The sequence below is a fragment of the Lonchura striata genome, chromosome 22 (assembly GCF_046129695.1).
Source record: "Lonchura striata isolate bLonStr1 chromosome 22, bLonStr1.mat, whole genome shotgun sequence".
In the NCBI taxonomy this organism is placed as follows: domain Eukaryota; kingdom Metazoa; phylum Chordata; class Aves; order Passeriformes; family Estrildidae; genus Lonchura; species Lonchura striata.
In genome coordinates, this window is record NC_134624.1 from 6,890,815 (window position 1) to 6,915,060 (window position 24,246).

The following is a 24,246-nucleotide window of genomic DNA, read 5'->3' on the forward strand; positions in this document are numbered from 1 at the left end:
TTCTTTTTTGTTCAGTATAAGTTTGGAATTTACAGCTGCACAATCCCAACACCAATTTTTTCCAGTGTTAATCTTGAAGTTTTCATTGTTTGCTGTACTTCTGCTTTGGGCAGAGGGCAAAATCCAGGTCAGGCAATGTAGAGAGAGTACTCATGGCTGGAAGGAAGGCAGGACTTTGTAGTAAAGCAAAGCTGTTTAAGGCACAAAACCATATCCAAGACCAAATGTCCATGCAAAATGTTTCATGTATGCATCCTTTTCCTTTGGAAAATGGTAGGAAATTCCTGTGAATCGGCCTGCAGCTGAGCAAACAGTATATGCAGTTTGGGAATCCTCATGCTTTAGCAGACAGACAACTTTGGATGCCCAAATTTGCTCACTGTCTGGGATTTGAGGCCTCAGCCAGAAATTGGTTATTGCCTTAGGGAACTTATGGTCCAAGTCAAGATGGAGAGAACCTGCCTGAGTAAGAAAGTTGGGCTTTACCACCAAGAGAATGCAATCATGGTTGAATTTAAGCTTCTGAAATCTTCTACTACTGGGCAGTGAAGCTTCTGAAGGTGGTGGGCCACAGACTTGAGGAGATGCTAAAACTGGTTGGCTGTTCCCAAGTTGCACTGATTTGATTTGTTAGTGTCCACAGTGCCAAGGTCAGATCCTGCACCCCGTGAGATGCTGCCATTCTGCAGCAATTGTCTGGGGGTTTATATTTTATGGTCAAAAATACCAAAATTACAATGCAGAATACAGGTTAATTTTATCATAGTTCTTGCCATGACTTTGTCAATGTTTATAGTACACTTCAAAGACAGGAATTGCTCCCTCTATCCCTTCCCAACTTTGCCTCCTTACTCAGCATTTCTAAGCATTACGTGTACGTGTCTGGACTCCACATTGTGAAGGAAGCTGCTTAAATGTGTTATCCACTAGGCATAAAATTGTAATCCCCTTACCTGCTGATTTTTCATCAATTCCCTGTAAAATAGAAAGCCCTGACGCTCTTCAGAGACAAGAGTGTCTGGAGAAGACTTGATAGTTTCAGTCTAGAGGTTTAAACACATTTACAGACTTCCTTTGTTAAATGTGGCTGATTCATTTAAGAGGTTTATTCTCTAATCAGATTTGTCCTTTTGGAGTTGTGTGTGGAATCTTTAATAGTGGCTGTTGTTCAAGGCTTCTGGGAGCTGTGCTTTCTGAGAGGAGAGGAAATCCTCTTTCAGGCTAGTTATTCATATAATTGTTTAATTTTTCTTTTTAAGATCATCTGTACCTCACTCTGCAGCCCAGGCAGTCCATCAAGTTTTGGCAACTGTTGCTACAAATCAAGCTAAACAGGTATTTTGATACAGAGCCCTTTCCCTGTGGAATACTTACCTGGGCACGCTCAGCAGAGTTTGGGGATTTAATTTTCATAGCTTGCCCTGCATTCTTGACAAACCATTTCTGTATCTGTGACCTTGACAGTGTGATGCCAGGCATATCTATGTTATGTCTTGATTTTTCTCACTTCTGAAGACATGCAGTTTTCTAGTGGCCACAGCCTTGCTGCAGCTAACAGCAAAGGAGGCTGTTAGGTAGCTACAACTAAATTTTACACCAAAAAAATAAAGTTCCAGGTAATCAAGGGAGAGAGTTCTTTATTACCCTGTTATTCTACTGAAAACATTGCTTAATGGTTGACAAGCTGCTGGGTTTTATATCTATGCATCAAAAAAACCCAATGCAGCAGTCTTTGTCCTCTGGAATCATTGAGCTGCTGCCCACAGTGGCTTGCTGACTTATTGAAAAGGCTGAGAACTGACTCTGTATTTAAGTGTCAAGCCATAATGGCCCCAATAGTGCAGAGTTCTTCTAAGTGCTGCAACCACCCACCTCTATTTTATTCTTAAGTCACTGCATGACAGTGATAATAGCAAACCAGTGTCAGAAGGATCTTTGTTAATGGGCAGACTGCACTGACCTGAAGTGGTGCTGTGTTTTAGACACCTCTGACAAGCTCAATGAAGAGCCAGACTCCACCTTCCTCTGTGTGTGAACCCTCTCCTATGGCATCCACAGCTTCTCCAACATCATCTGGCAACAAGATCTCAGGTGAGTTGTCTTTCTCTTGTGGAGATGGAAATAAGGCCTGGATGTCTATTGCAACATGTCAAGGTGCACAGTCCAGAGAATGTGAGGATACTGAGAAGAGATTTACCTCCACTGAGAGGTTGCTGTGCCAGTCTTGAGGGGGAAAATTTGTAAAACAAAGGTACATAAGTGCAGGAGAGTGGTTTTCTATACTCCCTGTGTTTTGTCCGTTCCTGCACCTAGAATTTAGTGACACAATTCCTTGTTCAGAGGGCACTCAAGGCTTGTAACTCTTATCAGGAAATGCTGAAAGCACATCTACAAGGCTACTGTGGTTTGACAGCAAATTAAAAGCAGCTCTTTTGTTTTTAAAACGTTAAAATCCTGCTGATTTAAAACATTTTAAATGTGCTGATTTGACTTTTGGACACACAAAGGAGTACCTGAACTAGCTTTATCTAATTCTGTTGAGCACTGAGCTGTAGGACCAACTTCAGAGCCAGTTCAGACACAGTGATCAGTCTCATAGAGTTGGAAAGCTCCTAAAGAAAGGAATGCTCAGTTTACAGCTCAACAGGGAAAGAGGAAACATTAGTGGAAGGAAGCAATTGATTTTTAATGTGTATTAGATAATAATGCTTGCATTGGACATGGCTTTATAAGCCTCTTGCATAAAAGTCTGAAATCCATGTCTGTTGGTCTTTTGCCTTTAATCCGTGGATGTAGGTTGCCTCTTAGCCAGGGGTAAGAAGCAGTAAAAATAGCTAGGAATCATAATTTGTCTTGGCAAATGCTTCTTAAATTTTGGTTTATTGAAAATGTCAGCTCCTGAAATTGATAGCACTTCCTTTTTATTAGAAATGTATTAAATTATAGCCTGTGTGTGCAAGCTAATCCCTGCTTTTCTTATAGATAGATAACAGGGTGCTTTGTTTATTTTTTTAATTTGTAAATTTATTTTTAAAGTTATTTATTTGTTGTTCTTGTAACTTACAGGACAAGGGACAGTAAAAACAGTTACAGCTGTTTCTTCTACTGTGACATCAGTGCAAGCAACAACTTCACAGCTTAACAAAACATCCTTGTTTTCTTCTGCAGGGTCTGTATGAACATTAAGATTCCTTTGTAGTTGGCATTAAATATGAGTATTGGCTGTTACAGCAGGTGTTGCCTACAAGCTGTGCAGTGCTGTAAAATGGCACCTGCAAATGTTAGACTGGGAGGGCAGGGCTTGTACCAGAGTCCTTTGAAGACCTTGTTTGTGGGAGCCTGAGTGAGGTCTGAAGGTCTGTGAGACTTTGACACAATATCATATTGCTCTGTCTGAGATTTTTCAGTGTATAACTAATCAAAAGTAAAGGATGACTGGCTTGCTTTTGGGGTTTATCTACAGTGGACTGTTGAACAAGTGCCCAGATAGGACTTGAAATATGTTCTGATGGTCCCACTCGCTGAATTACTTCTTCATTTTAATATAGCAGAGCAAATTTTGTGCTTTGGCCTGAAAAAGTAATCAGTTCATGAAGGTGACAAGAGTGCCCCCAAGCCATCTGGTGATATCTGTTGCATAACAATAACACAAAGCAAGGCACGTGTTATGAACATACAGTTGCTCTGAAATTTCTCTTATGGAAAGGTATTTCAGGGATGGCAAAAATCTTTATTTGATTATATCTTATGTTTAGGGGAGAAGGGTAATAATGCCTTAGGAATGATTGATTGAAATTCTGCATGTTTACTGGTCTAGCACTCAAGTGAATTTCTCTATCAAGTTGGCACCATTAAGTCTTTCAAAATACACATTCAGATGGGTGATTTCTTTCAGTCTTGCCCATTCCTCTGCATGTTTTTTAAGTGGGTGCTACACAGATGCCTTGCTGGGCTCTTCAGAGAGCTAAAAGAGTCCTTTTGAGTGATGGAAATTCAGATTCAAAAAGCAAACAACCCTGCCTTTGTCCCATGTGCAGTGCCTCAGTGTGTAAACCATATGCTAAATACAGTGCTGTTGTCAGTGATGTCTTAGTCCCATGGCCTGACTTCTATATCAGCAGCTGGTCTTTGAGAATCAGAAAAAGCTTACAAAGCCTCAGGGAATGAAGATCTCTGCAAGGCTCATTATGAAAGATCACAGTATTTTTGCAAGACAAAATATTTTCAGTGTAAAGTAGTCATGATAATTTTTCATTTTTGTCTTGCTATGAATGATCTTCTTTTTGATGGATGGTTGTATCCAGTCATTCCTTTCTGCACATGCATCAGTTCTTCCCTTTTAGCTCTTTCAAACTCTGGTTGCCCCTGTCGTTTTTCCTCTCACCAGCCTCCTCAAATCCATCTGATTTTGGTGCATGGGGAAGAAATGTGCAGCAGAAAGGAAAGAATATGGAAGGATGAGGGCTGGTCAAAAGAACTTTGAACCATGACTCCCTTTAACCCTCTAGAAGCCTTTTCAGAGAGGGAACAAATGGAGCAGTGTGTGTGTGCTTCTCTCTTCGTGTTCAGTCCTTGGAGAAACTGCTCCTGTGTGCCTGGCTTTGTGCAAGTCTGTACTGGAAATCTGAGTCTCAGAGTTGTGCTCATCATCATATAGTTGGAAATTTCAGCACTTTGAGCTAAGTCATTCTTTCTTTCTCCCCTCTCCTCCTAGGTCTGTATTTAATTTTGGTGGTGTCACATCAGCTGCTTCATCACAGACACTGCCCAGCCTCGCTCCCTCACAAGGTTAGTTTGGGAGAGTGTGCAAACAGCATCTCTTCCCTCTTAACAGTGTTTACTCTTCCTAATCCTTGTGGTTCTTGTTCTGTATTGCATTTCTATTACTAAAATTGCAATATATTTCATATTGCATAATATTGCAATATAATTTCATACATATGCTGGGTTCTTTCCTGTAATACACAGAAATCTGGGCCACCCACCTATCAATTAAGCAAAATATTTGTTGCCAAGAACATTTAGGACACACTAGTTTATTGAAAGGATAACATCTGTAGTAATTTCCTCTGCTGTTTTTAATCTGTAGATTTAAAGTTGCTGAGGTGTACTGACATAGAACTGTTATCCAGTGAGCATTTAGTAATAAGAGGGAAGTGCTTGGAATGGCTTTGTGTTGCTTCCAAGATTGAAGTGACAATACATAGGCTGCCTTTTCATGTCATAGGTAGACCCTACTTGTTGAGTCTCTTAAAAGGGAACTGATAAAATCTGCTTTGCAATGTTTTTGAAGCTTTCTGCCTTTAATTTTAGTCTTGCAGATGAGATCATACAGTCAAAAAATTCGCTTCCAATGTTTTTTGTTCCTCTGATAAAAGATACCACTTCTTCTTACAAATCTAGGCTCATTTCTATCCTTAGACCATCAGAGCTACAGTAATGCTACTGATACTCTTGATGTTAAGCAGAGAGAATGAAGTGGGCTTAAAATTTGGAGATTGACATAAAAGCTTAGGTAAATAACACAGATAAAGCAGGAGTGGGAGGTACAGGAGGCAGACTTGTAAACCACAGCATTGTGTGAGGCCAGGTACTTCACTCTGTTCTGTGAACTGGTAGGAGTACTTTTGTCTCTGTAATTGATAATGGAAGAATTACAGAATGTAATTTCAGGGCCTCAGGAGGGGGAAAAAAGCTATATTATTGAGTGTCATTTACTTAAATATACTTAATATAGAGGAAAACACAAGGATAATACCAGATCTGCTAAGAAGCTTTTACTCTTTGTTGTTTGATCTCCATGCAGATTTCCTGTGTTTTGTCCAAACACTGGTGCAGTGTTTTCAAGTCAGAATTTGTTTGGTGCTCAGAAATGAAATGACAGTACATTAAATAAAACTAGCCCAGTCTCCCTTAAAACTTCAGCAGTTTCACACTGTTGGACAGCAGTGTAGTTTAGAAATGGAGCTGCTTTGGCAATTACATTTGAGAGTTTTTCTCTAGTTTTTCAAAGCTGAAAACAGGCTGTATCAAAGCTGGTTGGTGGTCTATAAGTAGCTGAATTTGTAAAGAAAGATTTGATTTTGTAGAAGAGTCTTCAAGTGTCAGAAAGTATTTTTATGACCTTAACTGTTCTGATCCATTGGTTTAAAAAGAAAGTGCTGTAGTAAATGTGAGGAATTTTTTACCTGAACCAAGTAAGAAGAGGTGAAAGTGGTGTCAGTAGAAAATTATCTGTAATAACCAAGTCTTTCATGTTTTTATCAAACTGCTGAAAAAGAAATAGAAGCTAGAGTACTGGAGTTGTCTGTACTCAAAGAGAAGGGTGGTTAAGTGGAGGCTGTGATGTGACAGTTTGTCACTACCACCCTGGCCATAAAGGCTTCTGGTGTCCCTGCTGTGTCCTGAATGGATATGAAGGTTGCACTTACCTGATGGACAGAGGCTTTATAGTTTTGAGGCAAGAGCACTGACAGTCTGAAGCACTAAAATGGACCATTATTGCAAGAATGATAACTGAGCTTTGCATACCCTAACTCAATTTGTTACCTCTGTCTCTCTCACTGACAGCCCCTGCAAAAGAATCGGCCCAGCCGGATTCATTTTTGTTTGCTGGGAGTTCCAAACTTGGAGCAATCCCTGAGCCTTCCTTTGTATTTGGGTCCCACAAATCAGCAAGTGCTCCAGGAGGTGTAGCAGGGGGTAGCTCCTCAGCAGATGGCACCCAGCCAAACAAAGCTGCTGCAACATCATCTTCTGCTCCTTCCACAACATCTGGCAAGTTGGATATTACTCCATCCAAACCAGGAGATCACTTGTTTCAAGGCAACCTGGCTGGGGAAACTCTTGGGAGCTTCTCAGGACTACGAGTTGGTCAAGTAGATGATAATGCCAAGACCACCAGTAAAGCACCATCTACCAGTGTTGCAGGAACACCGTCAACTAAAGTGTCTACAATACCTTCTGGGTTTAATTTTTCTGCTCCCCTGACTTTAGGAAAAGCTGGAGAAGCTGCTTCAACATCAGTCACATCAGCTGGCACAGCATCACTGTCCAGCAGCACTAGTGCCACAGGCAGTCTCTTTGGCAATGTCCAGTTAACCAGCACAGGGTCTTCTGGGATGTTTAATCTTGGAAGCTCTGGTGGCAGCAAACCCACCTTTTCATTTGGTATTCAGCAAACAAACAGTATGAGCACTTCCACCTCTGCCCCTTCTACTCTCCCTGCTTCAACATCCCTCTCGTTTGGAGGTTTCTCAAGTTCATCACAAACTGCTGTCTCTGCTACAACTTCCAGTAAGACTGCAGGGGATGCCAAATTACCACCTGGGTCAGAAAAAACATCTGAAAACGAAGCTGTAGCACCTGGGTCTTCACCTCCAGTGCCACAGCCCCAGGCACAGCTCTCAGAGCCACTTAAAGAACCAGCTTTACCCCAGGCCACAGCTGGGGACACTGTCCCAGAGGGCTCTGGGACCACAGTGGCACCACCTCCCCCTGACACCGGGGCTGCTCCCACCTCCACCAGCGATCTGAAGGTCCCGGTGCCTCCCGCTGTCTCCACAGTCACCCCACCAGATCAGAATGTCTCAGCAACAACCTCCACAGCAAGTGCTGCCTCTCCTGCAGAAGCCACAGGTGCTCTGGCTGCTACCTCTGATGTTCCTACAGGTGTGCAGAGTCCAGCTGCTGTTGCCTCTGTGTTTGCCCCCACTTCTGCAGGCTCCTCAGTGTTCTCTCAGCCGCCGAGCTCCAGCTCTTCTGGCTCAGCGTTTACCCAGCCTGCCGGGGAAGCAGCTGCCGCTCCTTCCACGCCGCCCGTTTTTGGGCAGCTCCCAGCAGGTACCACAGCATCCTCTCCCTTTGGGCAGCTCACCACCAGCACTCTGTCCACGGCCACAGCCAGCACCCAGGCTGCCACCTCAGCCTTTGGTACTTCTGCTTTTGGCACCACCACCACGGGGGGCTTTGGCCAGCCAGCCTTTGGGCCAGCACCAGTCTTTGGACAACCCGCAAGCAGTTCTGCAAGTGGCTTTACCTTCAGCCAGTCTGGGTTTGGGACAATGCCAGCCTTTGGCCAGCCAGCAGCTTCTACAGCAGCCTCGAGCAGTGGGAATGTTTTTGGATCCCAGGCCAGCACCAACAGCCCCAGCTCCTTCTCCTTTGGCCAGCCAGCCAGCACGGGCGGGGTGCTCTTTGGGCAGAGCAGCCCTCCCGTGTTTGGGCAGAGCACTGGCTTTGGGCAAGGGGGATCTGTGTTTGGTAGCACTGCTGCTGTCACCACCACCACATCCTCTGCTGGGTTCAGCTTCTGCCAGGCCTCAGGTAAGAGCAGAGCGTTGGCCCAGTGGCACTGTCTGGCTTGGAGTGTAACACTGGGGAAAGCAGGATGGCATTAATGCCTTTTTTTCCCCTATGGCACCTGATGGGTCTCATTTTTCTGGTTTGGTTTTGTTCTGTTTTGTTTTCAATTAGTAAGAACAAGAGCTGCAGTGTATGTGAGAAGCAGACTAAAGTTGGAGGCAAAAGAAGCTTTTGCTCTGCTTCACTGTTCATCAGCAGGCCTCTGAATGTAGCCTTGTCATCCTTCATTTTATACTTACTAGTCTACCTTAATTTAAATTGAATTACATATTATCCTGCCTGTTGCACAATAACTGGAAGTGTTGTAAATTGTTGCACCAAAGGCACAGAGCAGCTCTGAGACCATAACCAAGGCAATAAATAAACACAGATGCAATGCTTCCTTCAGTGGCCTGCACTGAACAAATGCAACAGTGGATGTACATGTACAGCCAGGTGTAATACTGTGTCATCAGCTAGGATGGCAAAAAAAAAAAAAAAAAAAAAAATAAGCCCTCAAAGTGGTGGCTTTGCAGGGAAAAATCTGTTAAATCCACTTCTGCATTTGGAAAGCATTTCAAAATTAAATATAGCAGTAACACAAGCTCTAGCTACCTGTCCACACAGTTAAATTGGATTCTTGCACAGACCAAGCCTCCTTGGTCAGTCCCTTTTCGTTCTCCACATGCTCAGTATATTGTTGGGGCTTTTCCAAAGGTTCTTCTGTACAATCTTCAGAGAGCTCCCAGGGAAAAGTGACAAGTGCATAGTAATAATAGAGAGCATGTATTTCCAAGGAAGAAAAACTAATTAGGTTCATTTAATTAAAAATGATGGCACTGCAGGCAACTGCTTGCTCATTTTAACTACAGTAGCAGAGAACAGTTAAATTGTGGGAAGTGAACTCTGCTCGAGAAAGGTGTTCCTAATTATAGAGATGCAAGTTTTATTACAAAAGGCACATTTAAGTGAAGTGGGAAATGGAAAGGGGAGTTATTTTTTTAATCAAAACATTTCATTATCTTTAACAGGAGTCTTCAGGTAACAAAGCTCAGATCCTCTTTACACAGGGGCAATCAGAATGCTCCAGTGCTTGTGCACGACTTGCAGTATTATTGTAGCCATGTTATCAGAAATCCAATTCTCTTAGTGTTAGCAACAATCCCACAAGTGAAAAGGCCTTCTATTGTCTATGTTTAAGTTGGCCAAAGAGAGAATGACTTTCATATAAACTTTCAATATAATTTATTATTTGTGTGTTGGCACATGCTTTGTATTTGTCCAGCCTAGATATGTAACATCATTTGTATCCCTGTGTTTTGGCATGCAAGACCTGTCCTTATCCTGTCCTGGTCTAGTATCACCTTCCTGAATGTCTTACACTGTGGTAATAGTGTTGGTGGTTAATTTTTCTTTTTTCTCATAGGTTTTGGTTCTAGTAACACAGGTTCTGTGTTTGGGCAAGCAGCAAATACTGGAGGCACTGTCTTTGGCCAGGCAAGTATTTATGGCTTTTTGTAGAAACAAAGGGCTGTTACATGTGGGGGACTTGGTCAGGGTTCCCTATTTCTGATAATTTTTTTAAAAACACAGTTTGATGTGTTAAATAAAATATGTCCCAGTCTGTACTGGAGATATTTGCTGTTGTGGTAAGCACCAGACATCTGCATAAATACTCCAGGGGGTATTCATGTATGGGGAGACACAAACATTTTATCACATGCAAGATAAGATAGATGCAGTAAGTCTCCTGCCTTTGTTCTATGCTAAGTGGAAAGTAGGGCAAGTGTAGGGCAAGTCTCAAAGGCATTATTCTGTGCTGTGGACAAGATTTAAGACAGACTTAAATAAAATTTCATGGCATTCTATTTTGGAAGGTGATTGCTGGCTGCTTTGTCAGCCCCTTCAGACATCCAGAGAAAAGGCCCAGGCAGAACAGCCTTGGTTGGGAGCATGTGCTGCTTTGACTTTGCTTAAATCCCTTTTTTGTCCTTTTTGTGTTCTAGCAGCCATCTTCTTCTACTGGAGGCTTGTTTGGAACTGGAAGTGGTGGGAGAGGTGGAGGCTTCTTCAGTGGTTTGGGAGGAAAGCCAAGCCAGGATGCAGCCAATAAGAATCCCTTCAGTTCCTCCAGTGGAGGATTTGGATCCACATCTTCTCAGAGTGAGTGAACAAAACAAGAATACAGAATGTGCTGTGATTTCCATCTGCTTTTGTGAGCCCATCTGCTTTTCTGCTGATTGTTTTTGAGTAAATTGTGTGCTAATATGAAAGGCTTTGAGGGAGTAATCAGAGTATGTGTGATGTGCAATCCAGAATTTTTCTTCTAGGTTTATGGAAAACAAGTAGGAAAGCCATTGAAACAAACAAGCAGATGCAAGAAGTGTGAATAATATCTATATTCTGTAGAGAATTCTTGTCTAAATCCTTCCTTAAAATTAAATACTCAAAATTCTTGTCACTGAATTTCTGCCTCCAACTTAGTTGGAAGTTAGAAACCTTTGATCATCTCTCATCACCCTAAGCATGTAAAAATTGCAAAGAATCAATATGTGAGGGAGAGAATTTTTGTTAACTTCTGCCTAAATGTTAATATCTTTATGCAGCACATACAAGGTACTTTATCAAAATTTGCTGTGACCTATGGATAGGCAGATAGAAAGCACAAAGGGGAAGCAGTGGCTGAACATGAAAGTTAGGAAACAAAGGGAAGCTGTAAAATTAGTGCTGCAAGTGGTTAGAAGTAGCACTTCAAGCCTTAAGAGAGAAAATCCATTTATTTTATTACATCTTTAATGATCCATTGGGATTAATGGTTGAGGTCAGTTTTCTAACCTTGCTAATTTAATAATTTAATGCAGTTCTGGGGTTTGTGATGAAACAAAACAGATGGTTCACCAGAGAAAAGCTTTGGTTGTTCTGTGTCCTGCCTCTAGATGCAAAAACTCCCTGTAGGCTTATGAAGGATGAAAAAAATGAGTTATTCTCATCAAGGCTGAAGAAGTTTGGCTCCTACTTTAAGGTCCTGTTAGATAATCTTGTGTAGAAATACTGAGCATTGCCAAAACAGCTGAGAACCTTTAATTTGTGGTTTGCTGATATTTGTGTTGTCTGGAGAGACTGATTGTAGCTGCTGAGATTTCTCACTTGAGGAATTGTCTTTTACTTACTGGGGCACAGGATGCATCTAAACGAATTATCCCTCTTGGTGATTTACTAGATTGCAGCAATAAAGGGTTGTTAGTGGTCTATCAAATCCAGATCTTGGTGCAACTACAAAGTCCTGTAGGAATTAGGGAAAACTTGGCTTCTGCCTGTGTTGTTTTCAGTGTGATGTTCATTGTGTGCTTGGGGGTTGTGGAAAGAAAAGTAATTTTCCCTTCTCCTGCTTCAACTAATGAAGTAGAGTGTAGAATATTGTCTGCTCTGAGTATTGGCTGTTTATAAATATTCCTCATCTCCCCAGATTCTTCGAGCTTATTTGGAAACAGCGGAGCAAAGACTTTTGGCTTTGGCAGCTCCTCCTTTGGAGAGCAGAAGCCTACGGGCACTTTCAGCTCTGGTGGTGGAAGTGTGGCCTCCCAAGGCTTTGGGTTCTCCAGTCCAAACAAAGCAGGTACTTTGGGAATGCACCCACTAGGACAGCCCTCACTCTCTGGGAGATATTTGCTGTTCTGCCACTTAGCTGTCCACAGCCTGGACTCGGTGCACGGACAAGAATTGTCTCTGAACAAAAAATGAAAAATAATGGCTGATTGAATGGAGCTTTAACTGGTGGGTCCAAGGCACAATTTTACTCTCTCTTATGCAGCATCCAGTAAACCACATCCTCAGGTGTTCATTCCAAAAATTTCTGTTGCAATTTAAGAGCTGAGAGCTGTGTAATTTAGTTCTGGTTTTATGTTCTGTAAAGTCAAGTGTACAGAACATGGAACTGAATACATTTTTCCTATTTTAGATACTTCCTTGGAATATTATCTTACAAACTTTGCTCTGGGTTTTGTAACTTCTTTTATCCCCATTTCACTATTTAAAATAGTGGAAAAAGGAAAATGAAACGTGTGAATATGCATTGCTAAAGAGAGTGTTTGCTGACCAAAACTTCAGTCCTTGGGATAAATGCTCTTAACTTCCTAGAGATAGAGGTAACAAAATATCTGATCTGCCTTTAAATAATTCAGGCCTAGCATTTATTTTTTTCCAGACCTTTTGTGTTTACAGCCAAACAGTATCCATTACCTTGGCATGGACTGGAATTTCACCCTGGGTATTAAAATGTGCAGTGGTATCCCATCCTTATCCCTGGTCAAGTAAAAGAGCAGGTGTCCTTCTGTCCACAGTGAAACAGGCCAATAATATCAGCAGATGAACATAGAAAGAAAAAATCTGTGTAGAAATCCATTCAGAGCTGCAGGAGGCAGTTAACCCCCCTGAACAGCAATTGCCAAGAGATGAGTTCTCGATTCCCTGCAGGCAGTTCCACTGACCTGGCATTTAATCCTTCCATTTTCGTTTCCACCACTTAAACCAGGATTAGATCATACCCTACCTCCCAAATCTTTGCATCACTGAAGCACCTAAAACCCAAGTTTGCATCTACTCTCTGATCTTAAGAGATGGGGGAGGCTTGCCAGTTGCAGTTTTTTTTCATGCATTCAGGCACTTCTCTTACCCATATCTCTTGCAACAAAACACCCTGCAGATTGGAATTAGTTCCATAAATTTTTGTCCCTATGATAGGATGAACACCCCATTATCTACCTGGAAAGCTGCTCTTTGTTTTCTCTCTCTGCATTATTGTTTATGTGATATTCTTGTCCCCTTTTTTTGCCTCTGTTTTGCTCAGGTGGCTTCGGTGCTGCTCCAGTGTTTGGCAGCCCTCCCACTTTTGGGGGATCCCCTGGGTTTGGAGGGGTGCCAGCATTCGGTTCAGCCCCAACCTTTTCAAGCCCTCTGGGCTCAACGGGAGGCAAAGTGTTCGGCGAGGGGACGGCAGCAGCCAGCGCTGGAGGATTTGGGTAAGCCAGGGAAAACAACCTCCTTGCATGACAAGGTTCTGCTTGGTTACCTGTGCTTTTACATGAAGAATATGTTCTGTCACTGACTGGTAAGCTCAAAGTGTCCTTGGTTTGATTGTTTAAAAGACAAAACCAATTGAGGTATAAAACTAAAACTCGCACCCCAAAGGAAGCGTGATCATTTTAATGCTGGTAACTCCTGTGTTGAAGCTTTAGCTTTTGAGAGGTCAGCTTGCAACTCTGTGAGGAAATGCAGGGGTATTTTCTCTGTGTGCATTTAATGAGTGCAAATCTAGGACTACAAATTATGCCTAGCAAAGCAAACAGCAATTGTTATCTGTTACTCTGTCCAGACACTTTATCCTCTGGTTATACTTGGGCTAGAGGTGCTAATGAGAATTCAGGCTGTTCTCTCACCTGTGGGTTGAGGCACTTGAAACAGCCTGTGCTCCCAGAGTTCTTTATCCCTTCCTGATTGTTTTTACCTGCTCCTGTGTCCCCTAAGCCTGTGCTCGGCACCAGAGCAGACAACACATCATTCCTTGTTTTGTTCATCAAATACAAAATTCCAAACCTTGCCGAGCAGCTTCTGCAGGAGGCAGCAAATGCAGTTCTTCAGCATTGTGCTACCAGCCAGCAACACTCCTTCATGTCCTGCAGTTACAGTCAGACTGAACAGAGCCAATTAAAAAAAGAAAAACTTCCAGTGTGGAGAGGAAACCGGATGTCTCCCCAGTCTTGGTGTTTATATATTTCACAAGTGTTTGTCTCTTAGTCTGGTTTCAGGAGGAACTGCCTTTACATAAGGCGTAGGGGACATCCAGAAGTGTGACTTGTTAATTCCCTGTGAGGTGTGGGCAGGTACCCCTGAGCTGGGGCAGGCTTCAGCCACGTGCTCCTGCTGTCCAGAATGTGCAGCAGATTGAGGAGTCCCTTTGGAAAGGGTGAAAATACAGGCAACTTAAATCTTAAAAGAAGCATGTGTTTGTAGGGATGACTTAGCTTAAATCAACTGCTAGTTTGTTCAGCTCCAACATCTAGCCATTGTGCTGCAGGATTTTGTACTGAGACTGGATCTGCTTAGTGACAACATGGAGAGCTTTGAGATAAAATGGGATTCAGAACAAGCAGCATGTTGATGGAAAAGAGGTCTTGCATAAGCAGTCTGCAGACTCAAGAAAGATAACACAGTAACTTAACTTGTGGGAAGCTTTGACAATTTTTTCTCTACTAGAAAGGTACAGACTCGGTCCGATATTTTTCAGAGTTACCTGAGGATGTTGGTTTTAAAACTTTAAAAGAGTGTGCAGAATTCCCAGGCAGCTTTACAAAAATCCAAATCTCATCACAAAATGTTGAGCAATAGTTTAATTCTGCAGTATAATGTTAGCATCTGTGCAGGACTTCCTTTTTGCCTTTCTCTTGAAGTGAAACTTTAAGAATCCCAATTCCAAAGAAGTCACTTGCAAATACATGGTGTTGTATTAGCTCCAAGTTGCTGAGAATACTCTGCTGACTTAAATACATGTGATTCATACTGCTTCAATTCTGAAAAATGTGCATCACTCAATAAATTATGGGGGTGGCAGAAATAGAAACCACTACACTTCTTCAGAGCCTACAGTTCCAACTGTTGGTGGGCAAATAATGTTTTGCTTTTATAAACTAACCTCAAGTGTATCTCAGTTGTGTTTTGCACAGCAGCTTTACAAAAGACCTGAAAATTTGGGCAAGATAGATTGGATTAAAATCTTACCAGGCATTGACTGCATTTCATGTCTTTTATGTGTCTGGAAAAAAACTTTTCATATTAAGCTGTTTCTTACTTAAACTGTGTGTAGCCTTTCCAACAGGCCTCTCTCTTCTGATTGCAGCTGAAAGGAGCAGTTTGAACCACAAGTTTCCTTGTCACTATTTTCACCTCCTCTTCCTTACACAAGATAGACAGGATTTGTGTGTTGTAGCACAGTCCTGAGAAGATGGAGCAGTGTAAAACCTCTTGTTCTAAACACATAACCCAATCTTGCTTCTTTTTAGAAAAACTAAAAAATCTGTTGTGCTTTTCCTAAGAAAAGCACATTTTGTGGTTCTGAGTGCTGCCTGCAAGTACAGAGGTGAAAAGCCAAAGCAGGACCAGAGATGCAGAGTCACTGAGCTGCCCCTGGTATCTGCTGCTGTCTGTGGAAGCAGTGTGCACACTTGGCAGTGTCTGGGAGAGGAGAGGTGATGTCCTTTGCCAGGTGAATTGCTTGTCACATTGCTACCAGGGCTGTCTTTTGTCTGGAGAGATAGCTTTTGATGTAGGTCTGTGTTTTGGGTTTTTTAAAGTCTCCTAGATGTGGATGGATGGAGAGGTGGGTTAATGTGCTGTCAGGTTGTGTTTCAAGTGAGAAATGACAGGAGTTTGTGTGAGACAAAGCCTGGCAGAGCTGGCACACTGTGACATGTCCAGCTCTGCTCAGGCTGCTGCTGGGTTTTAGGATTGTTGTGCACTTACAGAGCTTTAGCAGAACTTGTCATTTGGAAATCTTGTGTCTGCATTTTGCCCACTTTAAGTTAAACTTGAAGGTCGTTCTTTGAGAACATTTCTTATATTCAGAATGGAAGGAAGGGCAGAGAAACATACTGCATGTCATGGTCTCATTAGTGTGTCACACTGAGAGCTTTGTGCTGCCTGGTTGGACAGAGTGGGTGGAGAAAGACACATTTCCATATATAAAAGTGTTTCTCATTTCAGTCCCCAAAGGCAATTAGGGAAATGATTAGTTAGAGGTGGTGGGGAGAAGTGCCAGGTTGGTGCAGATCTTCAAGGAAGCACGGGAACCTTGTGTGGTTCAGAATGGTCTGGGGAGAGAAAGGAATTGAGAAATCTGCACATTTCTCTGGGCAATGGAAAAGGTATCCTCTGAAACTGGAGAATCTGGGTTTTATATCTGGGCTCTGCTTTGTGCTCTGGCTTTGAGCAGCTCATACCAATTCTGTGTTTGCTGCCCTGTTTGTGAAGTGAAACGATACTGTCCTCTTGGTGAAAACCACACATGGGTGAATTAAAATAGCACCCTTTGGCTGAAGTTGGTATTTCCAAGCACTTGAAAACATACTCTGTATAAGCATTAACATATTTGCCTGGTGTGTGTCAAGAATGGGACCTCTCTATGTACAATAGAGTCTCCCAAAGCAGGAAATGTCTTTCCAAAATGAACAATTATTCATATCAGTTGGTCTCACCCTTTGATGTATCCTCGTTTAAGTAGTGCACTGTTGTCATGGATATGGGAACAAACTTCCAGTGTGAGAAGATGTTTGCAAACTCAGTTTTTCTCTTTAAAATCTGCAGGTTTGGTGGTACCAGTAACAACACAGCATCATTTGGCACCTTGGCAAGCCAGAACACACCCACGTTTGGCTCCCTGTCCCAACAGGGCACAGGCTTTGGAGCACAAAGCAGTGGATTCTCAGCTTTTGGGACAGGTGGAGGAGGTAGGAGAGGCTAAAATCACCCTAACAGCCCCCATGTCTCTGGTTTTCCCTGGAAATTGTATGGGACTCCTCAACTCCCTCCCAAAAATCTGCTGTAGGGAAGGCACCATGTCCATGGGAATTGAGGTGCAGGGTGGGGTATAGCACCTTTCCAGCCTTCAGCTCCTAATTCCATCACTGATCTGCTGTGTGCAATGTCAGCACATCACTACTGCTCTGCACACCTCATCTGATCATTGCTTTTCACCCCTTCTGTGGAGTTGCTCTTTCTCCTCAAAGGAAAATACTGAGAAATAAGGAGTATTTCTTCAGTACCATGTGCTTGGGTATCAGTGCTGCAAGTACTTAGTGTTAGAGGAATATGCACTGAAAAATTGAGCTGGAACACCAACAGCCAAATGTTTTTCTGCTGCAGTGCAGTGAAGCCACAGTGATTTAGGCAGGGCTCAGAGCAGAGCATTGCCACGTTCCCTGGTGGCTGCCTGACACCAGGGGCCTGCATTAAGCACAAACCACCTCCAGAAAGCAGCTCAGAGAGAGGAGCAAACCAGGCACATTGTCTGCAGGGCTGCTAATGAATAACCTGGCTGATGAGCAGTGAAAGCCAAGCCCTCTTAGGAGCCAGGCAAGTCACATCTCTTGTAGATGGAGATTTGACTTTCATTGTTTGCTCATTGCTTTTTTTTTTCCTGGCCTAAGGCAGGAAAGAAATATTTTTCAATCTGTGTGTGGGAAGGGACATTTACTACAAATCCTACGCATTCATTTTCCATTTTACCAACTATTTTTCTATCTTGATTTTCTTTCAGGGTTTGGTTTTGGATCACCTAACACGTAAGTACCATTTTGTGTCTTAACTCTTCCTTAAAAATAGGAATTGAATCAGAATAAAGAGTGGAATGGTTTACAAGAGCAAACTCTGAAAATAGCATTTAAATACTAGTTCTGATTTCCATTTTGGTGATGCTGCAGAAGTCAAAGTCCAGGCTCTGGATGTGAGCTTTCCAGTGAGGTTTACCTGTCTCTTAAGTGAAAATTTCCACTTGGATCATGCTCCTTCTCCACCTCTCAAGGACACGATGTGTGTGCTCAAGCTGTGTGTGTGAATCAGGAGTCTGCTCCATTTATCAGGTTGAAACAAGGAGTGAAATAAATTGGTTACTTTTGTGGCTGAAGTGAGATGATGATTTACAGTCAAAGTTTAACTCTGTCATCTGCTCTGCCTCTGCCTGGCTGGATCCCTTCCAGCAAGTTTCTTAAACTTTGTTTCCCTGTCAGATAGAGAGAACATGGATCTCTGCAGATGGCAGCCTCTAGAATAAGCACAATTATATCTAGTCAGTGTGTGTTGCTGCAGGCTCAGGTGAAAGAGGCTGGAAATACTTTTGTGCTCTCATAAAAAGCTCCTGGTACTAGGGAGACTGGAGGTTTGATTGAGAGATCTGCTGAATTAATGCTGCCTGAGGGAAGCTCTAGCACTCACTGCTGTGGTTTTCTTTTTATCTTGCTCCACAGATCTTCCTCTGGATTTAGTGGATGGAGAAGCTAGGAACATCCTGAACTTTTCCTGTAGCTCCTGCATTCATGAGTCACCCACATGATCGATACCCAACCAGCTTTTCTTCTAAATATGAGTTCTCAGACTTTTTTTTAAGAAAAAGATTTTGCTTATTTTTATGCAATACTTGCTCTCACTCTATATTAAACTATTTTATCTGGCTTGATGTTTTCTGTGGTGGAAGGGTTTATTATCTCCCTGCATCAAGAGGGGATGGTTGTGTCCTGAGCTCAGCTTTCTCTTGTCCATCCCTTCCCTACACAAGGGAGTAGCTCCAGTTGTTCCTGACATAAACCAGCACATTTATCATTAATAGAATGCCTGATTATCCCAGCCTCTGAAGAAGGGGCTGAGGTTTGGCCTGCTAATTTTAAGTCTAGGATGGGGCACATGCTTATCTCAGTGAAGTGCTGAAACTGAGTCATGTGTGAGCCAGAGGCTTAGTGGAGAAATAGGAAATTATCTGGGAAGAAGCTGGCAGCGTGCAGAGCATGTTCCCATGGCAGTAGCATTCAGCAAAGAGGTGGGAAGTAAAAGCTCTCCTATTTTTACCTTTCTGTAACTCTTACAGAACTCAAAAAATGGAACTCAGGTTCTGGGGAAAACTTCTGGCCCTGGAAGCAGACATACGACCTCCATCTAGAGCCATTAGTGATTTTGCTTTTTTTTTTTTTTTTTTTTTTTTTTTTGCTTTGGTTGCTGGATTCTACTGTTGGATACTTCTTTTTTTTCTAACAGAGATGAGATTGTACTTTTTTTCCTGTAGCTTTTGGCTTTAATCAGTATCATTTGTGAAATTCTCATGTGTTTATACTTGAACATACTAAACAAATGTTTTAAAGAATGCCCCAAAGGCTTCTGGCCAAACACTTTTTCTATTTGATGCCTCTGACCTCCATGAAGCCTCCAAATGATGCAATCAGGTTTTGATGCTCTGTGGATAACACATTTGAAACAGCAGCTCCTGTGTTAGCTGAGTCCATGCAGATTGGATGGGCTTTTCTTCTTGGTCCTATTAGGATGTTTTGGACAGTTCTGCATTTTCTGTTTTCAGCAGAAACATTGCATTGTTTCTTTTTTGCTTTTTCTTTACCATCTCATGATATGATGACAGGTGACATTTTCTGTTTTGGTTGACATGTGATCATTTTTGGGAATTGTAAATAACTGATAACTTCTTGTTTTCATATCCCTTATAAACTACTTGTATTTTTCAACAGTTCCTGAAGAAATTGTTTTTTTTTTCAAATCAGCCTAAAAATGTTTTCCTAATCCTGTCCTTGTTGAGCCAGGTGTCCTTCCTGTCTGCACCTGGGAATGACATTAGGCAGGTTTCCTTTAAAAAAAGGAAGAAATGTGGGCAATTCAGTGTACAAGGAGGGTTTGTTTTTAGCTGTGGAGAGCCTTTGCAAGGCCATGGGCTCCAAGGCTTTTCCATATGCCCTGGATTTCACACTGGTGTGCCATGGGTCATGTTAGAGGAGCACTTTTGGGATCTGGGTGTAACCTCCCAGGCCCTTCAGGGGAAGAGAGAGAGTTCTGGTGATCCACAGCAGTGGCACGGAGAGAACACTCCCAAACTGGCTGGCCTGGAGGTGAAGAAAAGCTGAAGATGGATTGAAGCATGCCCTTCCCAGTGTGTTCTCCTTGACAAGACTACATTTCTTAAGGCCTGGAGGTGACACTGCTGTCGTGCTTTCTTTCCTCTTTATAAATAGCAGCTGGCCCAAACCACTGACCTTAAATTCTTTGCATTAATCTCCCCTCACAGTGGCATGTGACACCTCCTCAGAGGCCATATCAGCTGTGCTCCCCCAGATAGCTCAGAAGCCTCTTGCTGTGGAGAAGATTGGCTTGGTAAGAATGTGGTGTTGGCAGGCTGAGCCATTTGAAGTTTCTCTTTTGGAACGATAGGAGCAGTTGGGGGGTGTCCCTGCTCTGCTGCTTGGTACCTGTTGAACTCTTGGTAAGTGAAGTGCCTTTAGAACTACCCCAGACCCTGACTGAAAATAACATTTTCTTGCAGTTTTTCCTAAATCCTGACTGGAACAGCCCAGCCCCCTGAACTATCTGCCCTTGAGAAGCAGGTGCTGCTCCCTGTTTCCATAGTAGCTGCTGGAGGAGCTGAGCAGCTCCCAGAGGCTGATCGTGACCACGAGCCCACAGGAATATGCACAAAACCCAGCAGAGCCACAGGAATATGCACAAAACCCAGCAGAGCTGGCTCTGGAAAATTTGCATTTTCATTAGATGACTCAAGGAGCTGGCAAGTGCCTGTGGCAGTGGCTTGGTGGCTGCCAGAGGCTGTCACAGGCTGTGTCACCTGTGCTAAGTGACATCTGGTCATGAGGCCTCTGTGCAGTGCTCTGTGGGTGGACATCCACCAAAGTGTAAAGCTGTTAATGCAGGAAACCCCAGTCTTGGTAGTCCTGGGGAGAGAACTCAAGGACTAACCAGGCTTGGGGCCTCATTCAGTAGTTTGTGCATGCTGGTTAGTCCTTGGATAACCAGCAGCCCTCACTGGACTGTTCTGGAGGAGCTTTGCCTTCTGTGCCTCTTTTTTTCCTGCTCTTTCAGCAGGAGCAGAAATCTTCCAAGGCTTTGATCAAAGACAAGGTCTTAATTATTTCTAATGAAAGCACACACTTATTTTCCCCTCCTCTGAGACCATGCTGTGGCCTCAAGGCAGTGGAAAGCCAAGTGCTGGAAATGCTCTGCTGTGACAGAGCACAGGGCTGGTGTCACTGTGGTGGGCAGAGGGGAGCCTCGGGCACAAAAAGGATCTCCCCAAACCCACGGAGAGACCAAAACGGGGATTTCTGCTTCCTCAAAGGCTAAAAGAGCAACAAAGAAAAGAGGTTTTTTTTCCTGGAAAAATAAGGCAAAACCATAGCTTTGTCACAGAGGTAGGAAAATTAACTACTTAAATCTCATATTTGAAATTTGCTGTATGATGCTTGGTGTTTCAAAATGTGGTCTTGGCCATATCCCTCTGTCTGGTTCTATCCCCTGGGAAGGGAAGGGTGTGATTTCTTTGGCCCTTCTGTGCCACAGTGGGGAGGTGACCAGAGGACAAATGCCAGTGGCATCCTGCTGTTGTTGAGCTGGGAAGGGATGGCAGGGCTGGAGTTCATCCCGTGCTGCTGGGTCACATCCCTTGGCTTGTCTGTCCCTCACAGCCACCCCCTGGCAGGGGCAGAGCTGGCACATCCCTGACCAAAATCCTGGCAGTGGGAGGAACCAGACCATGCTCCTGCCCTGCCCTGGGCAGGGAGGACTGCTTAGCCCCTGCAGGGAGCTGCTCTGCTCTGCTCAGGCCTGGGGTGAGTCTCACAGGGATTCCTGTGAGAGATGATGGAGGTTGGAAAAGTGCTGCAGAGGACATTTCCTTGCTCCAGATGTTGGGAGCAGGGATTGAGGCTGGGGAAAGGTGAAGGCAGGTGCTGGCACCACCTCTCCTGCCAGCCCTTTGCCCAGGAATCAGGGCACTGGTCTCTGTCCCTGCCAGCATTCTGGAGCAGAGCTCCCTTCTCCCCTCAGCTGTGTCGATGTGTCCAGGCTCAGAGGCTGAAATGACATTTTATTTATCCCTTCTTAGTTTTCATGTGTCCCTTGTGCATTGCTTCCAGCGTTGCTTACAAGGAAAAATAATCCTGCATGAGGCTTTGGCATGAGTGAGTCTGGGAGTGCCAGGGGAAGTTTTATTCCTAGATAAATGTCGTGTGGAGCCCAGGGCTGGGAGGAGGCAGCTGTGGCTCACAGGGATGGGTCACAGTGAGTCCATCCCTGTCCCCCCCTCACAGCCATGAGGCTCTGGGGTCTTGCAGCCATGGAGAGCAGGCACCCAGTGCTCTGCTTTAACTGACATGGGGGTGTTTGGTCTAAGGTTGGATTCCATGACCTTGGAGGTCTTTTCCAACTTTTGTGACTCCATGATTCTTCCTCTCCCAGGGCTGAACTTGGATGTGTCAACACATCTTCCAGCTCTGCACACCTACACGTGTCCGTGGGCTCAGCTCCCCTCTGCCAGAGTGTGTCTGTCCCCTGCTGCAGAGCCAGGACTTCTCCTGCTGCCCTTATCTCATGCAGGTTCTGTGCTCCAGGGCCTGTGCTGGGACTCGTGTGTTCCCTGACAGGAGATAAGCTCAAGTGCTGCTGCTCTGGCCTGGGCTGCAGTTCTGCCTCCTCACAGCCCCAGCCCAGCATGGACAGGAGCAGTGAGCTCCCCTCCACCACCCTCTCTCAGAGCAGGGTGCTGCAGTCACTGAACCTCTCTGCAGGTGGAGAGGTGAAAGGGGAATGTGGGGCAGCCCCGAAGTCATGAATCATGGCTGAGTCAGAACTCACTCTCCAGTGCTGCTCTCCTGGATTTGGGACAACCCCAAAATCATGAATTGTGGTTGAGTCAGACCTGACTCTCCAGTGCTGCTCTCCCATGTTTGGGTTCTTCACAGAATCATGGGATGGTTTGGGGGAGAAGGGACCTTAAAGCCCATCTCATTCCACCCCCTTCCTCACTTCCCACTATCCCAGATTGCTCCAAGCCCTGTCCAACCTGGCCTTGGATGCTTTCAGGGATGGGGCAGCCACTGGGCACCCTGTGCCAGGGCCTCACCACCCTCACAGGGAAATAATTCTTTCTAGGACTCTACAACCAAAATCTTTGTGGAGACCAATTTATAAAAGTTACTAAATGTAGCCCTGAGAATCTCAGTGCAGGTTGTTTCAGGATCTGCTACAATCACTTGTAAATTCATGGCACTGTATTTTTTTTAATAGGTGCATCAAGGTTCTTCAGAGCATTGCTAAAAATGTTTTGTTTTAAAACTTGAAAACATGAACGAATGAAAAGAGTATTTGCAACTGCTGCACATTAACAACTTAAGGAGATGTGAGAGAGGAGAAATAGGGAACAAAACCTGATTTGCATCAGCAGAGGAAAGTCCCTGCAGAGTTTCAAGAAGGAAGTGTGGAGGGCAGAGGGTTTCTTCAAATGAAGGAACCGTTGCCTCAGTTTGCTTAAAACCGAGGTTAGAAAATCACCAAACCAAGGGACAAAACTTGTAGAAAGGTGAAGTTTGAGATGTGCTGTGGTCAAGGACTGGTGTTGGCTGAAGCACCAGAATGGAGCTCCAGCACCTTCCCTGTGCCCTCCTCATCCCCCACAGGGGCTTTTTCAGTCTCCCTGTGCAGGGAGAAGTGACCGGGAGCTTTCTGCTTTTCCAGGATCTCCCCAAAGCAGCTGTGAGTTAGCTGGTGTCCCCTCCCCACCCCTCCCTCCCTCCAAAAGTGGGACATCTAAATTTAACCTGCTATCAACAGATGAGGCTGGAGTGTTTCCACTGTGGCGAGGAATCCCACTCAGAATCTGTCCTCTCCCCTGCTCAAGCTCCATCCCTGCACATTCCTTTTCTGGAGCTGGGAGTTTCCTTCCTCCTCCTCCCCACCTGCACTTGTTTGTGTCACTGCCACAGCACTGATACCACAGCAGGTGGTAAAAAAAAAAAAAAAAGTGAAAAAAAGAAAATGTGAAAAGGAGAAACCTGTGCCCTGCTTGGGCAGAGCCGGTGGGCTGGGAGCCTGCAGTGGGGTCGGGCAGTGGCAGGAGATGGAGCACGGAGCTGGAAGGTGCCAGTGGGGCCCTGTGGATTTAGGGGAGCAGCAGGGGAGCTGTGCTGGCCGCTTGGCCAGGCACCCCCTGCTCTCCAGAACTCATGCCAGCACTTCACTGGAAAGCAAACAAAACCTGAGCGTGGGAATTTTCGGAGGCGGGCAGAGAATAGTGGAATGAACACAGGTGGTGTTTGAAAACCAGTCACGGACTGCAGCAGCTTTCAGCCTCTCTGC

At 44.1% G+C, this 24,246-nt stretch overlaps 1 protein-coding gene across 3 annotated transcripts in view; it reads left to right on the plus strand.

The window, feature by feature from the left end:
* The window catches only part of NUP214 (nucleoporin 214), a 38,673-nt gene extending 20,112 nt beyond the window's left edge, over window positions 1-18,561 (plus strand). For 2 of the 3 annotated variants that reach the window (XM_021543507.2, XM_021543510.2), the window contains exons 25-36: window positions 1,260-1,335; window positions 1,983-2,091; window positions 3,067-3,169; window positions 4,715-4,788; window positions 6,571-8,325; window positions 9,770-9,840; window positions 10,350-10,506; window positions 11,810-11,959; window positions 13,190-13,361; window positions 16,699-16,841; window positions 17,651-17,675; window positions 18,357-18,561. In XM_021543507.2, the coding sequence (XP_021399182.2) occupies window positions 1,260-1,335; window positions 1,983-2,091; window positions 3,067-3,169; window positions 4,715-4,788; window positions 6,571-8,325; window positions 9,770-9,840; window positions 10,350-10,506; window positions 11,810-11,959; window positions 13,190-13,361; window positions 16,699-16,841; window positions 17,651-17,675; window positions 18,357-18,390 (2,869 nt within the window). In that variant the 3' untranslated portion in view covers window positions 18,391-18,561. The remainder of the gene's footprint in view (window positions 1-1,259; window positions 1,336-1,982; window positions 2,092-3,066; window positions 3,170-4,714; window positions 4,789-6,570; window positions 8,326-9,769; window positions 9,841-10,349; window positions 10,507-11,809; window positions 11,960-13,189; window positions 13,362-16,698; window positions 16,842-17,650; window positions 17,676-18,356) is intronic. The other variant, XM_077787882.1, reaches the window with a different exon arrangement.
* The last annotated feature ends 5,685 nt before the right edge of the window (window positions 18,562-24,246 follow it).